This window comes from Sus scrofa, chromosome 6 (genome assembly GCF_054392235.1).
Source record: "Sus scrofa isolate SSC_HxYL_T2T_F1_AM1 chromosome 6, Sscrofa_HxYL_maternal_Yorkshire_Landrace_v2.0, whole genome shotgun sequence".
NCBI lineage: Eukaryota > Metazoa > Chordata > Mammalia > Artiodactyla > Suidae > Sus > Sus scrofa.
In genome coordinates this window covers 92,327,590-92,354,645 of record NC_139388.1, presented here as the reverse complement: position 1 = coordinate 92,354,645, position 27,056 = coordinate 92,327,590, and the positions used below count along the sequence as shown (strand labels likewise).

General features: G+C 42.0%; 2 protein-coding genes across 7 annotated transcripts in view; one reads left to right on the top strand and one right to left on the bottom strand.

Annotated features, from left to right (window-relative positions):
• The window catches only part of ZCCHC17 (zinc finger CCHC-type containing 17), a 64,813-nt gene extending 54,211 nt beyond the window's left edge, over positions 1-10,602 (bottom strand). The window contains exons 1-2 of one of the 4 annotated variants that reach the window (XM_084963730.1): positions 10,079-10,602; positions 1,502-1,622 (exon numbers count right to left, since the gene is read on the bottom strand). In XM_084963730.1, coding sequence (XP_084819856.1) covers positions 1,502-1,567 — 66 coding nt within the window. In that variant the 5' untranslated portion in view covers positions 1,568-1,622; positions 10,079-10,602. Of the gene's footprint in view, positions 1-1,501; positions 1,623-9,483; positions 9,579-10,078 lie in introns of those variants that run through there. The other 3 variants (XM_084963729.1, XM_021095768.2, XM_021095769.2) reach the window with 3 other exon arrangements.
• A 238-nt stretch (positions 10,603-10,840) lies between these two features.
• Positions 10,841-27,056, top strand: part of SNRNP40 (small nuclear ribonucleoprotein U5 subunit 40) — a 40,655-nt gene continuing 24,439 nt past the window's right edge. The window contains exons 1-5 of one of the 3 annotated variants that reach the window (XR_014807424.1): positions 10,841-11,014; positions 13,748-13,877; positions 16,179-16,272; positions 18,030-18,195; positions 26,570-27,011. Coding sequence is in view for 1 of the 3 variants with exons in the window: in XM_003356266.5 (XP_003356314.1) it covers positions 10,871-11,014; positions 13,748-13,877; positions 16,179-16,272; positions 18,030-18,195; positions 26,570-26,692 (657 nt within the window). In the remaining 2 variants the exon portion in view is untranslated. Of the gene's footprint in view, positions 11,015-13,747; positions 13,878-16,178; positions 16,273-18,029; positions 19,252-19,694; positions 21,436-26,569; positions 27,012-27,056 lie in introns of those variants that run through there. The other 2 variants (XR_014807425.1, XM_003356266.5) reach the window with 2 other exon arrangements.

Below are 27,056 nucleotides of genomic sequence, written 5' to 3'. Positions count from 1 at the left end.
AACAGAAGTCAAAAGCCCTGTTTATCTATAACCAACAGTCACAATGTCTGTCCTCAAAGGCCTCACCTAATTAGGTGGTAAAACTTTTGTCAATCATAAAGCAGCAAGGTGAACGCCATAAGAATAATATAGTTAAAATACTATAGGTACTCATAAGACACTGAAAACAATTTTTTGCCTTTAATTTTGCTTCAAGGGAAGGGAAATAACATTAATACTTTAAACTGAATCCCTCCTATGTCTCAGGCATTGGGTTTTTAGAGATGACAGCTTATTTAACCATCATCACAATCCTATGAAATTTTTTTGTTTTTTGTTTTTTAAATCTCCATGTAACAAATGCGAAGACTGAGGCTCAAAGACATTAAGTGATGACCTCAAGGATCACACAGCTAGTAAGTAAAGGAGCTAGGACTAGAATCCCGGTTTTGTCTGGTTCCAAAGACTCTGCTCTTTAAACAAATATAACGCCTTCTCCCTCAAAGGTTGGTAATTCATTTAGTCATCAAAGACGTATTGAGCACCTACTATTTTCCACCCACCTACCTGGGACTGAGATACACAATGGTAAATAAAAAAGACAGAGCTCTGTCTTCATGGAGCTTAGCATCCTGTGAGGAAGAAAGGCTTTAAATAAGTACAAAATAAATGGAGGGTGAGCCCATTTATTTACAGTGGGGAAAAAAATCTCTGAGAAGATGCATTAGGGTTGAGACCTAAAAGATAAAGTTGGTAAGAAAGTGGGGCAGTTAGAAACAACAGCATGTGTACAAGTCCTGAGAAGAAAGCAAGTTTAGAATGTTCAGGGCGATAATGAGGCCAGAGTAGCTAGAGTATGAGTAGAGTAGAACAAAACAACATTATCAGAGTGGGCAGAAGCACAGTCAGATAAGGGTCATGAAAAGAAGTCTGGATACATTCAAGTACAATCAGAAGCATAGAAGAGCTTCAAGAAAGTAGCTTGGTCCAACCTGTTTATAAAATGTTATTCTGGCTGCAATGCGGAAAAAGAGATTGGAGGGGGACTACAAAAGAAGTAGGGAGCTCAGGAAGGGCAAGTTTATACTAATGGGGTGTCAAGAAAATAGACACCAGATAAAGGGGATAAAGAAATACAGACACCAGAGACATATTTGGGAGGTAGGAATGATAGGACTTGCTGATGGACTGTAGACAGAAGAAAACAAGATCAAATCAAGGATGATGCCCAGATTACTAGCATAGGTAAGTGAATGGATATTTTGCTGAGATGGGAAAAACCAGAAGAAGATATTTGGTGAGAAAATTAAAAATTCAGTTTAAAACATAGATTAGAGATGCTTTGAAGTATCCAGATGAAGATATCAAGTATGTAGTTAGAAGTAGGGTGCTTAGAGAAGGTACATGTTCTACTAGTCCTTCAAGACATTCTCAAGTGGACAGGAGCTCCAAACCCTGCTGCTTTTCACCCTCAATCTATGCTTAATATAAACGGAAGGTTTTCAGAAGCAAAAGAATATACCTCTCCTTGGAAAATAGTGTAGAGAGCAGGCAAGTTCTCCATGGTCTCAGGTCTTCCCGAATTCATCCTTAATGTTCTATGGTTCCTCCATTTCTCTTCTGCTAAAGTTAATTCAAGTGTCCTGTCACAAAGATAAAATAGGCAACAATTAGAGCAAGATCTGCAATAAAGAAGAAATGTGTGCTGCCTAATCACAGATTGTCTCTCAGGGTAACCACTAGATTTAATATCGTGCACTTATATCCAAATCTCTTTTGTTCACTGTATTAGTGGGGAGTTTTGGTAACTTTGATCTTATTTCTTTACAATTTGATACTTGCCCAAAGCCATTAGCCTGTTCTGTTTTTTAATTGCTGTCATTGCTATTCTTTTGCCAAGGAAAGGCTTTTGGGCTGTGTGTGTGTGTGTGTGTGTGTGAGAATGGATCTTAAAAAAAGGAATACTAATGGTAATACGAGCTAACATCTATCAAGCACTTACTATGTCCAAGTACTGTGCAAAGCACTGGACACACAATATCTCATTTAATCCTCAAAACTCTCAAGATGTAGGTTTTATTAATTATCATATTATATAGATGAGAAAACCAAGGCTTCCAGAGGCCAATTTAATGGGCCTATATCAACAAGCCAGAAAATGGAGGAGTTAAATTCTAGCTGACAGAGTCCATGCTTTTAACCACTGTGGGTGTTAAATCTGAAATGACTTCAAAAAGAGAGCAGAGCTTACCTTTTTCACTAACAAAATTAAAAATATGAATGCTCATTTAAAAAATTCAGATAATACATTAATAAGGAAAAGAAGGGAGTTCCCTTCGTGGCTCAGAGGTTAACAAGCCTGATTAGGACCCATGAGGACACGGGCTCAATCCCTGGCCTCACTCAGTGGGTTAAGGATCTGGCATTGCCATAAGCTATGATGTACCTCATAGACACATCAAGGATCTGGCTTTGCTGTGGCTGTGGTGTAGGCCAGTGGCTGCAGCTCTGATTCAACTCCTAGCCTGGGAACCTCCATATACCATGGTGTGGCCCTAAAAAGCAAAAAATAAAAGAAAAGAAAATCATCTTTATTTCAATTTGGTTTATACACTTTCTGATTTTTTTATATGTACAAGTGGGTTTTTTAATGGAGTAATGAAGCCATTAATTAATACATTAACATCCATTTTCTTACTGTATTTTAGCGATTCATATACAAACACATTTTTTTAATGTTTATATCATAATCTATTGCTGGATGCATCAAATTTATTTAACTATTTATTAAACATGTTAAAATGCAGATTGCAATTCAGTAAGTCTAGGGTGGTGCCAGAAACTCTGAAAAGCTCCCAGGTGATGCTGATGCTGCCAGAGTAGCGAGTCTTATAGCTTTGGAGTTGTTAGGGACCTAAGAGGTACTCTTGCCCAGCCTTCTCATTTTAAAAAGGAAAACTAGCACTCTAACGGCTCTTAACCATGCCCCTTCATTCTGCTGGATAAATCACTGTTACATAAAGATAAATCTAATGGTACTGTCCCCAGTCCTCTTTTTCCTCCCAGTTATACTCAACATCAGTATAATCCTGAAATTCTATTTTCCTTGGGGCTTTTTTCTTTTTTTCTTTTTAGAGCCACACCTGCAGCATATGGAAGTTCCTGGAAGTAGGGGTAGAATCAGAGCTGCAGCTGCTGGCCTACGCCATAGCTTGCAGCAATGCCAGATCCTTAACCCACTGATTGAGGCTAGGGATCTAACCAGCATTCTCATGGATACTAGTCAGGTTCTTAACCTGCTGAGCCACAGAGGGACCTCCATTTCCTTGGGTTTTTATAAGCAAATACCTTCTCCTCTCCTCGACCTTGAGTGTATTCCCTTACTTTCAGATGATTTATTTGAGGTGCCATTTTTGGAAAGTCTTCCTGATTTACAATGACCATCCATTAACTGAACTGCTTTCCTTAAAACAGAAATGAAAGAAAATTCTGTCAGCCTTCCAAACCCTAGTATCATCCCTGGGCCTACGAACATTCCTGTCCTTGAGTTCCGTAAGACAACCATGCATCCTTACGATAAACTTGCCCTTTTCTGTTTAGGTCAGCCAGAGGTGGGTTTTATTTATTAATAGCACACAGGTAGAATAAAGGTAGATTTGCCTTTATTCTTGAGAAAAAGCTGATAAATAGGTTCAATCCAGGTTTCACAGCCTGGTTGGGTTCTGCTTCTTCCACTTCCCAGCTATGCAGTCTCATCTCTAGTCCTTCTCTTCCCTCTGCCCAGCATTTCTCACCTCATATCCTAGAACAAAGGTTATTAACCTTAGGCCAGTGGCCTCACTCTTTTAGCACCAGTGAGGTACAGAATCCACAGAGGCACCAGCAGCTAAGACATCTAAATTAAGCTCAAACAACTTAGTCTATGAGCTATTCTTCTTTGAACAAAGATCAGGGAAAAAGCAATATAATCTTAAGTTATTTCTTATAGATATCTGCTGTGATAAGACTATAAACAGCTAAGTTTAAAGCTCTATTTGCTTCTTCTGTAGAAACCCTATGCAATTCTTCAAGTGGAAAACTGGCATGGGTTTTTGAGAAACATCCTGTTATACAACAGTAACAGGCTAACAATTTCCGGATTATAAAAGATTGCTGTTTTTTAAAATGGTTTTTTTTTTTTTTTTTTTTTTTTTGTCTTTTTGCCATTTCTTGGGCCATTCCCACGGCATATGGAAGTTCCCAGGCTAGGGGTGGAATCGGAGCTGTAGCTGCCGGCCTACGCCAGAGCCACAGCAACTCGGGATCCGAGCCGCGTCTGCAACCTACACCACAGCTCACAGCAACGCCGGATCGTTAACCCACTGAGCAAGGGCAGGGACCGAACCCGCAACCTCATGGTTCCTAGTCGGATTCGTTAACCACTGCGCCACGACGGGAACTCCCATAATGGTATTTAATTTTTTTTTTTTTTTGTCTTTTGTCTTTTTGTTGTTGTTGCTATTTCTTGGGCCGCTCCCGCGGCATATGGAGGTTCCCAGGCTAGGGGTCCAATCGGAGCTGTAGCCACCGGCCTACGCCAGAGCCACAGCAACGCCGGATCCGAGCCGCGTCTGCAACCTACACCACAGCTCACGGCAACGCCGGATCGTTAACCCACTGAGTAAGGGCAGGGACCGAACCCGCAACCTCATGGTTCCTAGTCGGATTCGTTAACCACTGCGCCACGACGGGAACTCCCATAATGGTATTTAATTTTTTTTAATGATATTCCGTAAAAACCTAGGGTTATGGTGGCTGTTCAACAGGAATCCAAATTGGAAAGAAAGAACTGTCACTGTTTGCAGTTGACGATATACATAGAAAATTCTAAAGATGCCACCAAAACACTATTAGAGCTCAGTAATGAATTTGGTAAAGTTGAAGGATACAATATAAATACAAAATAATATGCGAAATTTGCTGCATTTCTATACACTAACAATGAACTACCAGAAAGAAAAATTAAGAAAACAATTTCACTTAGAATTGTTTCCTTAATAAAATATCTAGGAAAAAACATACCTAAGGAGAAATGGTGGTCATCCAGAAGATTCTCAGTTAACTCAAGTTTATTTTTAAAAAGTCAGTTCTGAAATATCTAGGGACCATAGAGTCAAGAAGGTCCAAGAAGTAGGCCCCTTGGCCAGCCAACCAACCAGAGGAGAGCCTCTAAACCAAAGGTGAGGGAGCACAATCCCAAAGAAATCAGATTTAGAGGCCCCCCCCCCCTCATGCAGTTGGAAAACTAGAAGTTTCTCCTCGGTAATTAGGCAGAGGCTGATTATTGCTGATTCACTCTTGCCCTCCCAGGTTTGGGGTGGGTCATGGTGACAAGGCGAAGTGCAGGTTAGAGGAGAAGGGCCTACTTTTAACAGCATATTCTGCTTTGCTCTGGTTTACCTATTAAGCTTCTGTGTAACATTTCATTTGGAAAAAGCATCCCTGCTGCTTTTAATAAGTTTATGAAACATCCAGATATAGTCTAGTTCAATAGGACCACACCTATAGACTTAAAAGAGCAAGTAAACTGATAAGGATTGAGGTACACCGTTTGGAAATACCTTGCAATAGTTCTAAAAACAGAAAATCTTCCTCAAGTGTTTCATTTTACTTGAATGTTTTAAACAACTGTAATATGTAGTAGATATGTAAAATGCACTAGCTACCTCCTTCCCAAAACAAAGGACAGAGGTAGGTACAGTGTAGGAGTGGGAATGGGAGGTGTGGCAGGGGAATGGTGATCCAAAGTGAGGTCAAAGCCTATGCTGGGTGAGGAGGAAATGTGCAAAGGAGAACTCAGTGTGGGAAGAAGCAGGGTGACCAGGGTACACACACAGGGTAATCCAGAATGGGGATTCGGTCCCTGAGCACAGAAGAGAAGGACCTGAGGATAAGGGGTAGTTATACAATACTAACTTTCTGACTTCAGAAGTTATATTATGGTTATACAGAAGAATGTCCTTGTTTGTAGCAAAACTATTCATATGGGGAATGAGGTCAGCAACTTAATTCTCAAATGATTCATTAAAAAATATTACTTGTGGGAGTTCCTGCCATGGCTCAGCAGTTTACAAACCCAACTAGTATCCATAAGGACTTGGGTTCGATCCCTGGCCTCACTCAGTGGGTTGCCCAGTGGGTTAGGCATCCAGCGTTGCCATGAGCTGTGGTGTAGGTTGAAGACGAGGCTCAGATCACGAGCTGCTGTGGCATAGGCCGGCAGCTGCAGCTCTGATTTGATCCTTAGCCTGGGAACTTTCATATGCCACAGGTATGGCCTTAAAAAAGACAAAAAAAGGGGGGGTGAATTGTGGAGTTACCACTGTGACGCAATGGCATTGGAGATAGCTCTGCAGTGTCAGGACCTGGTTCAACCCCTGGCCTGGCACAGTGGGTCAAAGGATTCTGTATTGCCATGGCTGCAGCTCAGATCTGATCCCTGGCCCAGGAACTCCACATGCTTTGGGGCAGCCAAAAAAGAAAAAAAGAAAAGTGTTATTTGTATTGTATCTCCCTAATTTTGTGATTTTTTTTTAATGTGCCTGCAATTGGAAAAAAAAAATAACCACATCCTCTTCTCCTTCCCTCAAGCAATGAGAAGTTCATAGAACAGTATTAAATTGGAAAGATACTATATAGCCCCTTTGGAACTTCATTTCGTGTGTCAACTTACTGATCTGGCTAAGATTTTTTGCTGTTTTTAAGTTTAAGACTTAGATTTACTGTTGTTGTTACTTAACGGTAATAACTGGATAGAACTCTTGAGAATTAAAGGGATTTTAATTTATTTTTAAGCTATGTATAAGAATGGAGAAGAATCAATTGAAAAGCAAAATACTGGGATACAGCAAAGACAGAATAATGACAGAGCCTGAACTCTTAACCACTATTCTACACTGCCTCAAAAAGAATTCACAGTCCACCTCCAAATTTTGAAGAGTATAGTTCTAACCCTAACTAGGTCCCAAAATGTGCGATTCCAATAAAGGGTGATCAGAAGGGCACCATTCATGGAAGCTGGTCTGAGTAGAGTCTGGATTTATTCATTCAAACATGTAATGAAGGACCAGTCCTCATTTGATTTTGTCCCCAGTGCCTATATAGAGTGGATACCCAGAGTTTTCTTGAATGAGTGAATAAAGCCTTACTATATGGCAAACACAAGTAGAGAAAGAAGAAAAAGCATTCTGATCTAAATATAGGAGAAAGAATTGAGTTCTACACAATAAGCTGCCTAGGTCCTAAGATGGGAAACTCAAATGCCAAACTGGGAGTTTCCGTCGCAGCTCATCGGCAACGAACCCAACTAGCATCCACGAGGACTGGGGTTTGATTCCTGGCCTTGCTTGGTGGGTTAAGGATCTGGCGTTGCCAGGAGCTGTGGTGTAAGTCACAGACAGGGCTCGGATCTTGAGTTGCTGTGGCTGTGGTGTAGGCCAGCAGCTGTAGCTCTGATTCAACTCCTAGTCTGGGAACTTCCAGATAATGATGAGGCCCTAAAAAAGAAGAAGAAGAAGAAGAAAAGCCAAACTGGCTGCCCAATCTTCCTTCTTTTCACCAAATCTCTAGAGTGACTATCTTAGACGGATACTTCTTCCATTTTGAACTCTGGTTGTGGATCTGTTGAGCAAAATGTCAAAAGCAGGAAAAAGAGTAAAAAGCAAGGAAAAACAAAGATAGATTCATAAACAGTGAAAGCTGAAAGCAATTCAATTATGGAGATCATTCAGCCCATTACTCTTAATTGAAAATGAGGCTAACAGGGGTCAAGTGACTTGACAAGGGCTGTTTACAGTTTTAGCCCTATTGGTACCGGACCAAAAGACCAGTACTTACTCTACTGCCCCACACTGGTCTTTCAGTCAATAATCTCTAAAGTCCCTCCCAAATCATCTAAAAATAATAGCTAATATTTGAGTGCTTCCTATTTGCCATCAACCTAAAAGCTTCACTTGTCTTAACTAATTTAACTCCCTTTCTGACCTCCCTACAAGATAGGCAATTATTATTGCTATTTTACAGATGAGGAAACTAAGACACAAGAGAAGCTAAGTTAATCTTGCTCAAGATTACAAAACTATTACAAACATGACCGATGGAGATGGGATTCAAATCTTATTTATGAGCATTTTTTCTTTCTAGACTGTGAAATTCTTCCCAGCATGCCCACATCACCATATCCTTCAAATCTCCAGTGCTAAGCACAGTACAAAGCACACAGAAATTTATAACCATCTACTGAAATACTGAACTACTTAATTTTACTCTATTTTAAATTGTTATCAATTCAGCACATTTACTGGCATTTACATAAATGTCATTAATATAAATGTTATATATATCTGTACAAGGCACTTTATAAACCTTTCGATCCTTCAAATAGTTCTACAAAGTAGGTATCTTTTTTTTAAAGGAACAAAGTAACTTGTCCAAAACTCATAGCTAGAAAGAGATAAATCTTAGGCCAGTCCAAGAGCCACACCCACTTGTCACTAAACCAGCCTTCTCAACATAGTCCCTGTCCTCAAAGACCAATTACAATGCTGGATGATCAGTGCTAAAACAGTGATTAGGTTCAAAGTATTAAGAAAACTAGGAGCATTAAAAGGTGACAACTGGGTGGGCCTTTAAGGATAAACGGAAGTCCTCTAGCTGAGAATACTGTTCTTTGACCTCAATAGAACCCCAATCTATTGACATTTATTTTCTTCCAATCTAGCAGCCCTCTCCTTTTTCTTCATTTTCCTCCCTATCCAGCTTAGACTCCACAGTCCACCATTCAAACAATAACCTAATTTCCCTTTAATGCTCCCTCTTTATAGCCCACCTAACTGGCAATATCCCTACCCTTATGGAGTACAGCTGCAGATATCAGAACCCATTCTAGCTAGGGTTAAGCAGAAATGGATTTACCGGCATTATGTGACTTACAAAATTACTGAAAGAGCTATGGTAAGAACTGGTAGAACTTCCGAGGAACAATTCCTAACCCACCTAACAGAGGGTTGTCATGGCTCAGCGTTAATGAACCCAACTAGTATCCATGAGGACGTAGGTTCCATCCCTGACCTCAGTCAGTTAGTGGGTTAAGGATCTGGTCTTGCCGTGAGCTGTGGTGTAGATCGCAGACTTGGCTTGGATCCAACGTTGCTGTGGCATAGGCCAGCAGCTATAGCTCTGATTTGACCCCTAGCCTGGAAACCTCCATATGCCTTGGGTGAGGCCCTAAAAAAGAGACCAAAAAAAAAAGTTATGGCCATCATTGCAGAAAGTCACAACACCAAAAAGCTGGTGACTAAGAAACCCACTGCCTCTACTATGGTATTTGCCAGCAAAGGAGGATGCCTCTCACCCTCCTCCTTTCCCTTCCAATTCAATTCTCATCTTAGGTGCAAAGGAGTCTAGAAAATATCTACCTCTCAGTTCCACCAACACTCTATAGTCTTCATTGCTAACAACTCTCACCTCAGCGGTCTATTTGCATTTATCTCCCCTCCAATCTATTCAAACTACTGAGCCAGAAGGACCAAGCTGCCTCCTCCATCACACCACCTTCTCCACTGCAAAATACAAAATAAAACCTCAGTGATTTCCCATCAGTCTTAAAGAAAAGCTACAAATTCCTACACAGTCTGGCTTCCACTTGCCTCCAGCTTCATCTTGTACCACACTCCCCTTTATTCTCTTTGTCCTGGCAACACTGGCCTCTTTGTACCTTTTAGTCATTTTCCTCTCATTTGCCATTGGGCCTCTGCACATGCTGTTCTATATGGAATATTCTGCCCTCCTCTCTTCCCCCAACTAATTAGAATTCTTCCTTCAGGCATAGGTTCAGGCATCTTTTTGTTAGACAAGTCTTCCGGCTTATTTCTGGCACTCAAAACACCAGGTACCTTTCCCTGGCAGCACTTACTTTGCATTCCCTATAAAGATCATTGTTGAGCATCTGTTTTTCCCATCGGACTCAAAGCCCTGAGGTCAGGGACCATGTTTGGTTCACAATGTCTCCTCAAAGCTTTGCACCATAAATATCAGTTGAACGATTAAGGAGAAAACCTACTTCACAAGTATGAGTCTGAATTTCTCAGCCAAGACTGTGCTCTGGAGACCAAGAGTCGGACATTTCCTTCATCTCTCTCTCTCTCTCCCTCTCTCTCTCTCAGGGGCACAGAGCAGGCGCTGGTAAAAGGCTGCAGTATCACGGCAGAAAGAAGTCGGCCTCCAAAGTCTGAGACGACCCTGGTGGAGGCTGGGAAACTGACCTTTTCTCCCAAGGAGCACCTGGCACAGGGCTCGACACAGAAGGCGCTTGTTAAAGAAAGCAGCCGTCGAGGGCCCCAGGCAGGCGCAGAGACCCCACTGCTCTGCTCCAACCTAGAAAGGGAACCCAGGCCACCATACACCAAGAGCTAGGAACTCAGGGGCCCCCTCTGCCCTCTGCGATCAACCCTGGGCTGAGAGAGGCCAGCTTCAGACCACACAACGGAGGCGCCGCCTCCAGATTCCGCAGCCACCCACCCCCAACACTTACTCGGAGTTAGCGTCAGGTCTCCCCGCCGCAGCATTGCGCGAAACGCCAGAACCCAGTCAGCGCGCTTCCACCCACAAGACCCAGCGCGCCGAGGCGGGACTCCAGCTCGTTCCACCAATCCTGGAATCGTACTCTAGTGACATCAGAATGAGTTGCCCAATAACTGGAGACTCCCCAGGGGGCGGTGCAGAGGGGAGTATTGGAAGCCGATTGGTTTCTCCAAGCCGGAAGTTCTAAGGGAAAGACTAAGTCGGAGCCAATCGTGCGCTCCCTGAGGGTGTCGGCGCGGTCAGTGGCGGCCTGAGGAGAGCGGTTGCCGCCATGATAGAACAGCAGAAGCGCAAGGGCCCAGAGTTGCCTCTGGTCCCAGTCAAGCGGCAGCGGCATGAATTGCTTTTGGGAGCGGCGGGGTCGGGCCCGGGAGCCGGGCAGCAGCAGGCGGCGCCGGGAGCTTTGCTGCAAGCGGTGAGTAAACGAGCAGATGGCCTTCGGCCCTCAGCTCATCTTCCTGTCTCCTCAGTGCTCCACCGTGAGATCCCATACCGGCCCTTTCCCTGCACTGCGGGGGCGGAACGGGACTCACACCAGGGAGTTAGAGCAGAAAAACCTGTTAAAGCGGTCAACACCCTGCGATGCTACGTTTCCCCGTTTGACGTTTCAGCGTCTCGATGGCCCTGTGAGGGGGCGTTAGAATTAGTGAGGGATCTTAAAACTGGGCCCCGGGCTTTCGCATCCTAAATCTTCCAGGGATCCAGCATAGAATAAACGTTCAGGAAAGTTGAAAGAGTGGATGGATGAATGAAGGAAGAAAGAAAGGAAGGAAATGAACGATACTAGCTCGCTTTGGGACTTGGGGCAACTTGCTTTGGGGAAAACTCTTTCTCTGCACTAGTATTAACAACTGAAGAATAGGTAACACTTATTGAGCCATGTACTAAGTGTTTTGTATATGAAAACTCCATTAATCTTGGTCACTGCCTAAGAGGTAGGAATTGTTAATTGTCCCATTTTGTAGATGGGGAAACAAACTTCTCTAATAAGTGATAGAAACCGATTTTAAAATCAGAATCCAGGCTTTTAACTAGAGTTCTTATAAGATAGAGGTAGTGATGGATGACATCTCTCCTTCTGCTCTATTAGGCTTAGCTGAAGAATATATGTCCCCTCCTGAAACTCCTCAATCAGGCTGTCAGCAAATCTTTGCTGGCACCATCCTTAAAATAAACCCAGATTTGTTACCACTTCTAAATATCTCCATCACTACCTCCTGATCTAAGCTGTTATTCTCTCACCTAGTATTCCTGCTGTAGGATCCTGATGGCATTCCTGTTTCTTTTCTCAGATGCTCATTCTATTCTCAGTCCAGCAGCCGGAGGAATCCTTCTAAACATCAAATCATGTTAACCTCTGCTGAAAACATGCCATGGCTTTTCGCTTCACTCAGAGTAAAACTAAAATCCTAACAACCTTTTGCCCTCTTTCCCTTGACCTCTCTGATCTACCAATTTTCCATTGCTCACCTTACTCCAGTCACATTGGCTTCTATGCTCCTACCACACACAAAGCCTTTGCATTTTCTTTTCCCACTACTGGAGTGTTCTTTTTCCAAATGTCCACCTGGTTTACACACTCAGCTCCTCCAAGTCTCTGCTCAAATATCGCTTTTTCCATGAAGGTTTTCCTGACCAACCTGTTTTAAATTGCATACCTGGGTACTCACTAACACATTGCTGTTTGGTTTTCTCCATGGTACGTACCACCACCATCTATACCTTATACTTGTTTCTGCCATCCCTCCCTCCTTTCTGTCCCTCCCTCCTGCTAGAATACAACCTACATTGTTTATTTTGTTCAACACTGTTTTCTCAATGTCTAGAACAGTGCCTGACACATAGTATTTTTTGAGTAAATGAATAAGCTGGAAACTACTGATGAGATTTAGGAATTATTAATAGTGTATTTGTTCTTTTGGTTTTTTTTCTTTAGGACAGCACCCATGGCATATGGAAGTTCCCAGGCTAGGGGTCAAACCAGAGCTACAGCTGTTGGCCTACGCCACAGCCACAGCAACTCAGGATCTGAGCTGTGTCTGCGACCTACACCACAGCTCACGGCAACGCCGGATCCTTAACCCACTGAGCTAGGCCACAGATTGAACCCATATCCTCATGGTTCCTAGTCAGGCTTGTTAACCACTGAGCCATGAAGAGAATGCCAGTGTATTTGTTCTTCCATCTGACAAGTAAGAATATCAGCTCAAGTTTCTGTGAATTGCCCAAGCCTAGGCTTAGTGGCTAAAACCGTAAACAAGACTACTTTCCTTAGTAACCTTGTACCCTGCAAGGTTGTTGGGAAGCTCAATTCAATCATTCATTCATTAAATGAACTAGAAACTGGGAAGACTGTTGAATGACTCTATAGGGTTCCTGTGGTCACAGAGCTTTTCTAGTGGCACAGTAGGGGAGACACTGTAAACAAGTAATGAGGAAGGTAATTTCAGGTAGTTAGAGAAGTGCTGTGAGAGGTGTTGCCGTTGTGGTGCAGCAGAAACGAATTCGACTAGGAATCATGAGGTTGCGGGTTTGATCCCTGGCCTCACTCAGTGGGTTAAGGATCTGGCGTTGCTGTGGTTCTGGCATAGGCCGGCAGCTGTAGCTCCCATTAGACCTCTAGCCTGGGAACCTCCGTATGCTATGGGTGCAGCCCTAAAAAGCAAAAAAAGAAAAATGAAGTGCTGTGAGAGAATCCCTAAGGTTGATAGCATGTAGAAGGGAGGTGGAAGAGTGCTGCTTGAGTTTGAGTGTTCCAGGAAGGACTTTCTGAAGCAGAAATGTTTGAGAGGAGTCACACACAGGAAGATCTAGGGGAAGGGGTTTCTGTCTTGTTCCTGCGGGTTCAGCTACAAGTATAAGAGATCCTGAGGCAGAAATGAGTTTAACATGTTTGAGCAATCAAAAGTAGGAGCGCAGTGAGGGAGGAGGAGAGTTAGCATAACAAACAGACCCTGGAAACTTCAGAAGAAGAGAATCTAATTAGAGACGTAAGTTATGTGAGAAGAGTTGCCATTATCTAAATCAGGAAAAATATACTCAATCATTGTTTCCATTGTCTTTTCCTTGTACTCCCCATTACCCCCATTTTTCAGTCCCCCTAGCCTATATATAGTGACTACCCTGTACCCTCTCTTCTTTTATTTAGGGGCCTCCAAGATGTTCCTCCCTTCAAGCCCCAATCATGCTTCTCTCAGGACATGAAGGGGAAGTGTATTGCTGCAAGTTTCACCCCAATGGATCCACCTTAGCATCTGCAGGATTTGACCGACTGATATGTAAGGCATAGTTCATGAATCTGGAGTAATTGCTCTCTGCCAAATAGTGGTGGTTTGTTTTTGATTTGGGCTGCACTCTCAGCATGTGGAAGTTCCCAGGCCAAGGATAGAACCCATGCCACAGCAGCAACCCAAGATGCTGCAGTGACAACACCGGATCCTTAGTTCTCTGTGCCACAAGGGAATTCCAGTGATTTATTTTTTTAAATCATCATTGCCGTAGAAGGTATCAGTCTGAGTTGGTCCTTAACAAACTTTGTGGCTATCATGCTAAAATAGAGTCATGAGGAGTTCCCATCGTGGCGCAGTGGAAGCGAGTCCAACTGGGAACCATGAGGTTGCAGGTTCGATCCCTGGCCTCATTCAGTGGGTTAAGGATCCGGCGTTGCCCTGAGCTGTGGTGTAGGTCACAGATGTGGCTTGGATCTGGTGTTGCTGTGGCTCTGGCATAGGCTGGCAGCAACAGCTCCGATTGGACCCCTAGCCTGGGAACCTCCATGTGCCGCAGGTGTGGCCCTAAAAGGAGAGAAAAGACAAAGGGAAAAAAAATTTTTAAATAAAATATAGTCATGAAAATGTTGAATGATTTTTGGCTGTAGAACTCAGAGTCCATGTTGTAAATATAGAAGGAATTACGTTACCCATTGGTAAGTGAGTTGCTCTAGTTTAAGAATATTTTCCTTATGGAGACAAATCTCCAGCTGATTTAGCAAGACTGAAGATCTGGGCTTAACAGGCTAATGGGAGTAAAGAAGAGAGCAGTAACTTTTTTTCCCCCCAGAGGCTTTCCTCGTGATACATTTCCTTAGATCTTAGCACTTGAGAAGGAAGGAGGGGATCCTAAAGTGGCAACTCATGGAGTGTCCACTGTGGCTCAGCAGTAATGAACCCAACTAGTATCCATGAGGATGCAGGTTCAATTCCTGGCCTCACTCAGTAGTTTAAGGATCCTGCGTTACCATGAGCTGTGGTGTAGGTCGAGATGCAGCTTGAATCTGGCATTGCTGTGGTGTAGGCTGGCAGCTGTAACTCTGATTCGACCCCTAGCCTGGAAACTTCCATATGCTGCGGGTTCAGCCCTAAAGAGAAAAAAAAAAGTGGCAACTCAGATCACCTACCTGTCCATCATTAGGACCTGCTACCAGCTTCTCAGCTACTAGTCAGGAATACCCATTTGGGGGGGAATAAGTGGGAACAAAAATCACATTGGGAAAGTCATGAGAAAAGGGTGAAAGAAGTCAGAAGCACCTGACTTTTTCCCCGTCTGGCATCATTTGCCACATTGTGAGATGAAATGAGTCCTTTGGTTTTTTGCTTATAACTGTGCCTCAGGATGGATGATGTCTTCACTGTCTTTCTGTTTTAGGTGTTCTGGTAATATATTCCTTAAACTTAGTGGTGGCCAAGTATCTGGAAGGCTTAGGGATCCTTGCAGAGCATACTTTAATTACCAGTATGCTTAGTTTCATCAAACAAACTAGGAACAGTTTTACTAGCAGAAAAATAACCATAAGTACCTTACTAAGTGTAGAGTGTCCTTAATAACACTCATTTGATCATTCTATGCCGGACCTGAGGATTGGAACTGTTTCTATTCATTTACCTTATTTTACCATAGCACCTGCTATAGATATTTAGTACATGTGGAATGAGGAAATGTAGTACTAAGTTGTTGCCATGTGACCTTCAAGTTTCCCATAAGCACCATCACCTTGCAGTCTGCTTCTACTCATAGCAGATGAGTAGCAGTGGGTGCCAACGTTATTAAAAGTATGGCAGGATGGAGTTCCCGTCGTGGCGCAGTGGTTAACGAATCCGACTAGGAACCATGAGGTTGTAGGTTCGATCCCTGGCATTGCTCAGTGGGTGAAGGATCCGGCGTTGCCGGGAGCTGTGGTGTAGGTTGCAGACGCGGCTCGGATCCCGCGTAGCTGTGGCTCTGGCGTAGGCCGGTGGCTACAGCTCTGATAAGACCCCTAGCCTGGGAACCTCCATAGGCCGTGAGAGCGGCCCAAAGAAATAGCAAAAAGACAAAAAAAAAAAAAAAAAATATGGCAGGAGAACTTAAGATTTAAAAATTATATCCATTAACTAAAATTTTTTAATTTTACGAAGTGTGGAAATAATTGCATTTTTGTTTTAATGTAAGAAAAATTGATCTAGCTGGTAGAACTAATAGTGTTCCAAAGGAGTATAATTTCAGAACTGTTGTTCTAGTGAATTCAAAAGTACCATTTCTATGGCCAGTAATGAGGCTTCCTTTCCCTAGTAATGCTCCCAGAACCCCTCTCTTCCTAATAGTGTTGTGGAATGTCTATGGCGACTGTGATAACTATGCTACGTTGAAGGGACACAGTGGAGCAGTGATGGAACTGCATTATAACACAGATGGCAGGTGAGTTTTCTGTATAGTGGATGACAGCTGCTTCTCATACTAATTCTTCTTGGCATTCTTTCATATTTCATCCCCGAGTTTTCTCTCAGGGAGCCCGTGCTGTCAAAAACTACTACATTTTGGATAAACACTTTATTATCCTATCACTGTCACCCAATTAAGGTGTTTATTGTTCCATGTATGCATCAATAAATAGGTCATTATAAATACATCATTTCTAACTTAGCAGCAGCCCAAAAAATATTCCTTTTTTAAGACATAAAATGTAATATCTATATGTAGAAATAAGCTATTATTATAAAAGTAATAAAATAATCTGTTTTGAGAAAATGTGAAAAAAGCAGGAAAATTACAAAATAGCCCACATTTTTACCACTCCAAAGATAATTACTGTTAATATTATATGTTTTTCTCAAGCATTTTTTTCTATTCAAAACAGTTGGTTTTATGTGTATATTAGAACTACTCATACAATCTTGTCTGCTGCTTTTTACCATTAACATCATTCACCTGATGTATCTGTTTATCATAATATACTATTTATCTTTTTTTTTTTGTCTTTTTTGTCTTTTTAGGGCTACACCTGCAGCATATGGAGATTCCCAGGCTAGGGGTCAAATAGGAGCTATAGCCACAGGCCTACGACACAGCCACAGCAGCTTGGGATCTGAGCCATGTCTACAACCTACACCACAGCTCACGGCAATGCCGGATCCTTAACCCACTGATCGAGGCTGGGGATCGAACCTGCAACCTCATAGTTTCTAATCAGATTCGTTTCCACTGTGCCACGACGGGAAATCCCATAAATATTTTAATAATTGGCATAATTTTAGAATAACTATAGATGATATAAAAATGTGGTTATGCAAAGTTAATTAATCACATTACATATTTCAGTAAACATTTATTATTTTACACCTCAGACCTCTAAAAATTTTAGGATTCTCTTAAAAAATGTATAGCCTTGTATACAGTTTTCCTATTTAAGTAAAGAAAGCATTATAAAATCAACCATAGGAGTTAGTTCCCATCGTGGCTCAGTGGTTAACGAACCTGACTAGCATCAATGAGGATGCAGGTTCGATCCCTGGCTTCGATCAGTGGGTTAGGGATCCGGAGTTGCCATGAGCTATGGTGTAGGTCTCAGATGAGGCTCGGATCCTGTGTGGCTGTGGCTGTGGCGGAGGCTGGCCATTATAGCTTGGATTAGGCCTCTAGCTTGGGAACCTCCATATGCCATGGGTACGGCCCTAAAAAGACAAAAAATAAATAAATTTTTTAAATCAACCATAACTTAGAAACCATCCTCGGAGACAAAATAAAACCTCTAATTATTAGAGAAAGGGTTAGAGTTAGCAAGCCATTGGGTCAGGAATTTTTACAGTCTGTCTTACCTTTGCAGCTGGGAGTGATTGAACATCTCTAAGTACAAGGACGTGTTATGCATAAAGTGTTGTATATCATGACAGAGGAGGAAACGATTGAGAAGACTGCCTTATTAGATGTATAATATGTCATGGGGACTGACAAAGGGAAATTTTTTTTTATGTTTCATAGGGTGGACTTTGTAACTGGGTCTAGGGCACCATTATGATTTTGGTAGGTAGGGTGAGGTATTCCAGCATCATGTGCCAGACTGTCAGAGCACAACCTGTTAGTGATCTTAAAGAGTTTGGCACGTTTGGCATGTGGGAAAGATAGATTGCTATTGCTTATCTTCACTTATTTTTTTTATTCTTCCTCTTACCTTCTAGTATGCTCTTCTCAGCTTCCACAGATAAAACTGTGGCAGTGTGGGATAGCGAAACAGGCGAAAGGGTTAAAAGACTGAAGGGACATACTTCCTTTGTGAATTCCTGTTATCCGGCCAGGAGAGGCCCCCAGCTTGTCTGCACTGGCAGTGATGATGGTACAGTTAAGGTGAGTGTTGTATTCTGTCTGTGTGTTGAGGGTTTCTGAGGTGACATAATGCGAACCTTATCTTGCCTTCCCACCTGTGCTCTTCCCTGCCCTCCACAACTCTGTATCATCAGAGATTTCCCAAAACAGGCACTATTTAAAATAATTTTAAGATAATAAGCAATTGGGTTTTTTTTCTTTTCAAAAATATCCTACGGAATATTATTAGAACCATATTGAACAATTGTGACTTGGAATAAAATGGATCACTATCCGAGAATAATTGGATTCTTGGCTTAGCTATTTACTTAATTGTGTGACCTTGGACAGTTTACTTATCTGATCCTCAGTTTCTCAATCTTTAGGATGGTGACATTAATATATATGTCTTACAAGGCTGTTGTAAAATTATAGTCAGTATATTAAAAGGTCAGCAAATGGTTTTAGTAACTTAGGATGGAATATTAAAGGTCAGTTAGTCCAATGATTTCCAACCTGTGTACATATCAGAATTACCTGAAGAACCTTTTATTTCATTTTTTTAATTTTTGGCCACCCCATGGCATATGGAGTTCCTGGGCCAGGGATCAGATCTGAGCCACAGTAGCGACCTAAGCCATAGCTGTGGTAATGCCAGGCCAGGGATCGAACCTGCGTCCCAGCTCTCCCAACACACCACCAATCTTATTGCGCCACAGTAGGAACTCCTGTATACTTCTTTTTTTTTTATCTTTTTGCCATTTCTTGGGCCCCACCCGCGGCATATGGAGATTTCCAGGCTAGGGGTCCAATCAGAGCTGTAGCCACCGGCCTACACCAGACCTACAGCAACACAGGATCCGAGCCGCATCTGTGACCTACACCACAGCTCACAGCAACGCCGGATCCTTAACCCACTGAGCAAGGCCAGGGATGGAACCCGCAACCTTATGGTTCCTAGTCGGATTCGTTAACCACTGTACCACAATGGGAACTCCCTGTATACTTCTTTTTTTTTTTTTTTTTTGTCTTTTGTCTTTTGTTGTTGTTGTTGTTGCTATTTCTTGGGCCGCTCCCGCGGCATATGGAGGTTCCCAGGCTAGGGGTTGAATCGGAGCTGTAGCCACCAGCCTACGCCAGAGCCACAGCAACGCGGGATCCGAGCCGCGTCTGCAACCTACACCACAGCTCACGGCAGCGCCGGATCGTTAACCCACTGAGCAAGGGCAGGGACCGAACCCGCAACCTCATGGTTCCTAGTCGGATTCGTTAACCACTGTGCCACAACGGCAACTCCCCCTGTATACTTCTTTAGCGAGGTGTGTTAAGTTCTTTAGCTCCAATTTTTGATCTAAATTGTTAGTTTTCTTATTGTTCTTTGTATTGTATTTTGAGTAATAGTCCTTTAACAAATGTCTCATAAAAGTATTTTCTCATAGTCTATGGCTTGTTTTGTGATCTTTTTTATTTTATTTATTTATGTATTTCTGTCTTTTTGCCTTTTTCTAGGGCTGGATCCCATGGCATATGGAGGTTTCCAGGCTAGGGGTCTAATTGGAGCTGTAGCCAGCAACGCGGGATCCGAGCCACGTATGCAACCTATACCACAGCTCACAGCAACACCGAATCCTTAACCCACTAAGCAAGGCCAGGGATCAAACTCACAACCTCATGTTTCCTAGTCAGATTCGTTAACCACTGCACCACGACGGGAACTCTGTATTTATATCTGAGTATTTCCCAGTTTTTTGGATGCTCGTGTAAATGGTATTATGTTTTAAAGAATCAGGATATTAAACACATTCATAAAGTGATTTGATGTAGCACGTATGACATACTGGGAGCCATTGATTTCCAGCCTCCTCACTTTACAAATGAGGAAAAGCAGGCCTAGAAACAGTAACTTAGTTCAAGAGCACACCAGACACATTGCTTTGTAGTACCATTTTATTATTTTTTTGGCACTAATTTTGGCCTCTGGGTTGTATTTTTATGATTAAACAGGGAGGGAATTCAGAAGAGTACATCTGAGAAACCACACTAAACTTGTGATTGTTGCATTTTTAATTGAATTTCCTTTTTTTCATAATTAAAGGTGTTGACACTGTCATACTGGATTATGTGCTTTGAGATGTTTTCTGCTAAATGGTTTTTGTAATGAACAATCGCTTGGGCCCCCTTGATGCTTAGCCAAAAAGAGAGTCTGTCTGTGGTTTAGGAATAATTCCCAAAACTCTAAACCTAAGTGGACTATCATTGCAGAAACAGTAGCTGATTTGCTAATTGGCATTTCTAAAGGTCGAGTTAAGAGTGCATAATGAATATTGTTAACAAACATTTATTGAGGGCTTCCTATGATAACCATCTAGGAACTTACTCTTGTTTAGTTTCACCTTTCCTTCTTTCACTTTTTCTCCTTATTTCGTTTTGTCTTTTTTTATCTTTTTTTTTTTTTTTGTCTTTTTTTTGCTATTTCTTGGGCCGCTCCCGCGGCATATGGAGGTTCCCAGGCTAGGGATTGAGTCGGAGCTGTAGCCGCCAGCCTACGCCAGAGCCACAGCAACGCGGGATCCGAGCCGTGTCTGCAACCTACACCACAGCTCACGGCAACGCCGGATCGTTAACCCACTGAGCAAGGGCAGGGACCGAACCCGAAACCTCATGGTTCCTAGTCGGATTTGTTAACCACTGCGCCACGACGGGAACTCCCATTTTGTCTTTTTTTTTTATCTCATGTTTATCTTTCCATCTCGCCTTTGCTTTTTCTTTGTTTACTCTCTTCCATTGTGCATGTGTTTTGTCTTTTTACTCTATCCTTCTTTCAGTTTCTTGCTTCTCTTTTCACCTAATTAAACATGATTTGAGGAGTTCCTGTTGGCGCAGTGGAAACAATTCCAACTAAGGAAAGACAAATATTATATGGTATCACCTATATGTGGAATCTAAAAAAATGATACAAATGCACTTATCTACAAAACGGAAACAGACTCGCAGACATAAAAAAAAAATTTGTGGTTATGAAAGGGAAAAGGTGGGAGAGAGGGAAAATTAGGAGTTTGAGATTAACATATACACACTACTATAGATAACCAACAAGGACCTACTATATAGCACAGTGAACTCTAGTCAATATTCTATAATAACCTATATGGGAAAAGAATCTGAAAAAGAACAGGTATATGTATGTATATAAATGAATCACTTTGCTGTACCCTTGAATCTACTACAACACTGTAAATCAACTATAAGCCGATATAAAATAAAAATTAATAGAATAAAAAACAATTCCAACTAGGAACCATGAGGTTGCAGGTTCATCAATACTTGGCCTTATTCAGCGAGTTGAGGATCTTGCATTGGCGTGAGCTGTGGTGTGGGTCACAGTTGAGGCTCAGATCTGGCATGCTGTGGCTGTGGTGTAGTTTGGCAGCTGTAGCTCTTAGACCCCTAGCCTGGGAACCTCCACATGCCATGGGTGTGGACCTAAAAAAGAAAAAATAAAATAAAATATGATTTGAAATGATTGTTTTTCTTTTCTTTCTTTTTTTTTTTGGAGTTCCCAGGCCAGGGATCAGATCCCAGTCATAGTTGTGACCTATGCCGCAGCTATGGCAATACCAGATCCTTTTAATCCACTGCCAGGCCAGGATGGAGCCTGTATCCTGGCACTGTGGAGATGCAGCTGATCCCATTGTGCCACAGTGGGAACTCCTGAAATAATTATTTTAGCTTTGTTATTCAAGGTGGCATTTTTTTAAAATGTGCAATATATCACGTTTTTTAACCAGTTCGTTCTTTCTTTCTTTTTTTTTTTTTTTTTTTTTTGCCATTTCTAGGGCTGCTCCCGCAGCATATGGAGGTTCCCAGGCTAGGGGTCTAATCAGACCTGCAGCCGCCAGCCTACACCAGAGCCACAGCAACGCTGGATCAGAGCTTCGTCTGCCACCTACACCACAGCTCACAGCAACACCGGATCCTTAACCCACTGAGCAAGGCCAGGGATCGAACCAGAAACCTCATGTTTCTAGTCGGATTCGCTATCCACTGAGCCACGACAGGAACTCCACCAGTTCTTTATTTTTAATTTCAACATATTATTTATAATTAATGCTTTGTTGAACAGCCTTTTATATATGCTTTTTAGTTACTTGCCAAGTTGGAATGCTTTCTTGTTTTTTCCTGTTGCTAGATTTAAAAGTACAGGACTTTAATAACTTTTGCTTGTCCAAGAAGGTGTCTGTCATGTTTTTTATTGGTTAGAGTTCCCAACAGAAAGCTAAGAGTTCACTAACTCTTGCATTTTTCAATCTAGAGGTGATATCCTGAGCATTGTCCATATCAGTCTTTTCAAACCTTTTTCGGCAATTTATTCTTTCTCCTAATGAAGCAATTAAGTGAAATCGTGTACATTATTCCTTTTTGCAAACAATTCAAGTCCTAGTACCATTATTACATAGACTAAAGCAGGGAAAGTGTTTGGGTTAGAGGTAGGGCTAAACCAGAGTGGCCCCGAGTAGGGTGTCAGAACCCAAGTGAAGTGAGAGGAGAGCATCCACACTAAATGGGGGCAGTCCATTGTAGGAAGATGGAGACTGCATAGGGTAAGGAGGGCATCCATACAACACAGCGTGAGTAGCCCAGTGTGGGGAACTGGAGGGTGAGAAAGAGAGAGAACAGCCCAGCACGGAGAGCCACTGCTTTAGCAAGGTCAAGGGTCATCTACCTGCACATTGGTGGGGGAGACAGTGTGGGGGTCAGAGGCTGAACTGGGGGTGCCTGCCCAGAGTGGGAGCAGTTCAGGTAGGTAATCTGAGGCTGAGCAAGATGAAGATGGACTTCCTGGGGAAGGGTAGCCTGGAAGGGGTCATTAGAGCCAGAGCAGAGTAAAGAAGGCATCACACAGAGGGATCATCCAAATGGGGTGAGGAGGTGGTTCACATAGAATCAGCCCAGAATGGGAATCACAGTTCAAACAGAGAGAAGACATCTATGCAAGAGAAAGCTGGAAGAGGATGTAGGAGATTGGTTACAGACAGGAAGCCTGATCAAATAAATAAATAAGTATAATGAGAGGCAGACTTCTCACTACTGAGGAAGGGGTTACCAATACAGAAAGAGAAAACTAAAATACCTCCTGTGTTATTGGTAGAGAATTGAAAGTGTCAATGTGAACTCATGGCATTCAGTATATAAAAAGATAGGTATAGGAAAAAACCAGATGTGTGTGGTATATATATGTGTGTGTGTGTGCGTGCCTATGTGTACATGTATTGCTTAAATATCCACTCACAGGGCTTAGGAACAACCACACAACCAATGAGCACATCTCCTGTGTAGGTATTGGCCTTTATTTTCTTTTATTTTTAATTTCATTGCAGTGTAGTTGATTTACAATGTTGTGTTGAGATCTTAGCCCTTGCATATCATTTTCCACTAAAAGGGCTCCTTCCTTCAGGACTGGGCAGGGAAACTGGCCAGTCCTGATGGACTGATGGGCTGGGTTCCAGACGGACCTAGAACTTCTTATATATAAAAACTTGCTAAAGGAATTTCTTAATCAAATTATCAAATTCAGTGTTTTTGGTAATGGGACAAGTGAAAATTCTGAGCCTCTAGATAGGATACAATGAAAATGCAGTATCACTTCGGTGATATTCCTGCCAATGATATGTAATTGAATTAATAATGAGAAAACATTAGACAAACACAAATTGAGTAACATTACTGTCCTGTAACTTTGAGAAGTATGAAGGTCATGAAACGCAGGAGAAGTCTGAGAAACTCTTCTATGCTGAAGGAAACAAACAAACAAAAAAAATGATACAGCTAAATTCAACATAAAATGATTCTGAAACTGAATCCTTTTGCAGTAAAAAACCCTATTGGGACAAGTGGTGAAACTTGAATGAGATCTGAAGATGGTAGAAATGTATCAATGTTAGTTTCTCTCTTTTTTTAATCAGTGTTAGGTGTTTTTTGCTATTGCTGTTTGTTTGTTTTGCTTCTTAGGGCTGCACCCGTGGCATAAGGAGATTCCCAGGCTAGGGGTCCAATTGGAGCTACAGCTGCCAGCCTATGCCACAGCCAAAGCACTGCAGGATCTGAGCTGCGTCTGCGACCTACACCACAGCTCATGGCAATGCCAGATCCTTAACCCACTGAGCAAGGCCAGGGATCGAACCTGCAACCTCATGGTTCCTAGTTGGATTCATTTCCACTGTGCCACGATGGGAACGCCTAGTGTTAGATGTTTTTTTGCTTTGTTTTGTTTTGGCCCCATGAGCATGTGGAAGTTCCCATGTTAGTTTCTTGATTCTGATGATTGTGTTCAGATTATGTAGGGAAACATCTTTGGAGAACAAATGTAGTAAACGCTGAAGTATTTACAAGCATCAGAACATGAGGGTAGCAATTCTAAAATAATTTAGGCAGAAGAAGAGTTCACTTTTGCAGCTTCTTTGGTAAGTGTGACTATTTCAAAATAAAATAATCTTAAATTATGGTTGTGGAGTTCCCATCATGGCTCATTGGGTTAAGAACCCAACTAGTATCCATGAAGATGCGGGTTTGATCCCTGGCCTTGCTCAGTGGGTTAAGGATCCAGCTTTGCCTAAAGCTGTGGTGTATGTCACAGATGTAGCTTGGATCTGGCATTGCTGTGGCTGTGAATGCAGCCCTAAAAAAGCAAAGCAAAAAAAGAAACAAACAAACAAAAAAAAACGCCTCAAGAGAACCTCTAACTTAAAGTCTTTAAAATAAAAATCCTAATAAATTTAAAATATTAGGATCTGAAATATGACACAAATGAACCTATTTATGAAACAGACTCATAGACATAGCGAACAGGCTTGTGGTTGCCAAAGGGAAGAGTGGAAGGAGGTGGGATGGACTGGGAGTTTGAGGTTAGTAGATGCAAACTATTACATTTAGGATGGATAAGCAATGAGATCCTATGGTATAGGACAGGGAACTATATTCATTCTCTCAGGATAGACCAGGATGGAAGATAATACAAGAAAGGGAATGTGTATATATGAAGGACTGGGTCACTTTGCTGTACAGCAGGAACTGCCACAACAGGAAGTTACCATTGTGGCTCAGCGGTAACGAGCCCAACTAGTAACCATGAGGATGCTGGTTTGATCCCTAGCCTCTCAGTGGGTTAAAGGATCTGGCGTTGCCATGAGTTGATGGTGTAGGTCACAGACACGGCTTGGATCTTATGTGCCTGTGACTTTGGCATAGGCTGGCAGCTGTAGCTCCAATTCAACCCCTAGCCAGAGACCTTCCATATGCCACAGGCCCTAAAAAGCAAAAGAAAGAAAAGGAAGGAAGGAATTGGCACAACATTGTTAATCAACAATACTTTAATTTAAAAAAAAATTTATAAAATGTAAAAATTTTTAATTTTAATTAAAAAGGAAGAAGGAAGGTCCATTCATCTTCCTCAGGTACTTAGGAACCTATACCAGGATTGTAGACTGTTGTCTTCAAAGCTGTTGCTGAGTAGGAATGGAGTGAGTTAAAATACTGCAAAACTCTTCTTACTAGACCCCAGGTGGGTTTTTCCTCATTAAATATTCACTTGGTTGCTGTAAACTCTAGTTTCTAGAGTTTTGATAAAGTTGATTCTGCCAGGTTTTTTGCCAGGTAAGTCTCTGCTCTTGTAGGAACAATTTTTGGGCAATCCCTGCTCTTGCCTTTTTCACTGATGTAGGCTCCTCTGTCTGTCCCCCCGCCCCCATATATATATATATTTTTTTTTTCTTTAAATGTAAGTTGCAGCCCACTAATGAATTAATATCTACAGTTTGAAAATACTGAACTAATAATACCCTTTGTATACTAAGAACATATGAACTAATAAACAAGGTAAAGATTTTTACTCCAAGGACATGTTTGTTAACTGTGTTTATTCAAACTTTAAGTTCCCGTCGCGGCTCAGTGGTTAATGAATCTGACTAGGAACCATGAGGTTTTGGGTTCAATCCTTGGGCTTGCTTAGTGGGTTAAGGATGCTGCATTGCCATGAGCTGTGGTGTACGTTGCAGATGCGGCTTGGATCCACATTGTTGTGGCTCTGGCGTAGACCAGTGGCTACAGCTCCAATTAGACCCCTAGCCTGGGAACCTCCATATGCCACGGGTGCAGCCCTAAAACACACACACACAAAAAAAAAAACTTTAACAAAGGAGTCTGAAAATAGAACCAGCGTGATTTGTTCCACCAGCCTTCAGATATGTTGGCAAAATTATAGTCACTTTTCACGATGTTTATAGGATATCCAGACAAGTTTCGGAACAGGGTCCCCATTTCAAATGTTTTCACCTCTGTAAAAGTCCTTGGACTTAAGGGTGTACTATGCAGTTGCTTCTTAGAGTGATGTTACTGTAGATTCTCTTGTCTTCTTTTTCAGCTTTGGGACATCCGTAAGAAAGCAGCCATCCAGACATTTCAGAATACCTACCAGGTGTTAGCTGTGACCTTCAATGACACAAGTGATCAAATTATTTCTGGTGGAATAGACAATGATATCAAGGTATGTTAGATGTTTGTTATGTTTACCTCTCACCTATCTCCACTCACAGAGGTAAATTTTTCCATACTTCTTAGGTTTGCACTTTATACCAACTAAATGGAAGATAATAACTTAGAAGTCGTTTCCTTTCTGTCCTATCCTCATTGACTTCCTAAGTCATGGTTGCATTGCAGCTTGTATAAATGCTGTCAGGAACCAGGCAGTTAACGTGAAATAGGAAGTTCTTATGTGTGAACTTTGAAAGTGAAGAATGCATTCCCTGCCTAAAGGTATTTGAAACTTTTTTTTTTTTTTTTTTGGTCTTTTTGTTATTTCTTGGGCCGCTCCCGCGGCATATGGAGGTTCCCAGGCTAGGGGTCCAATC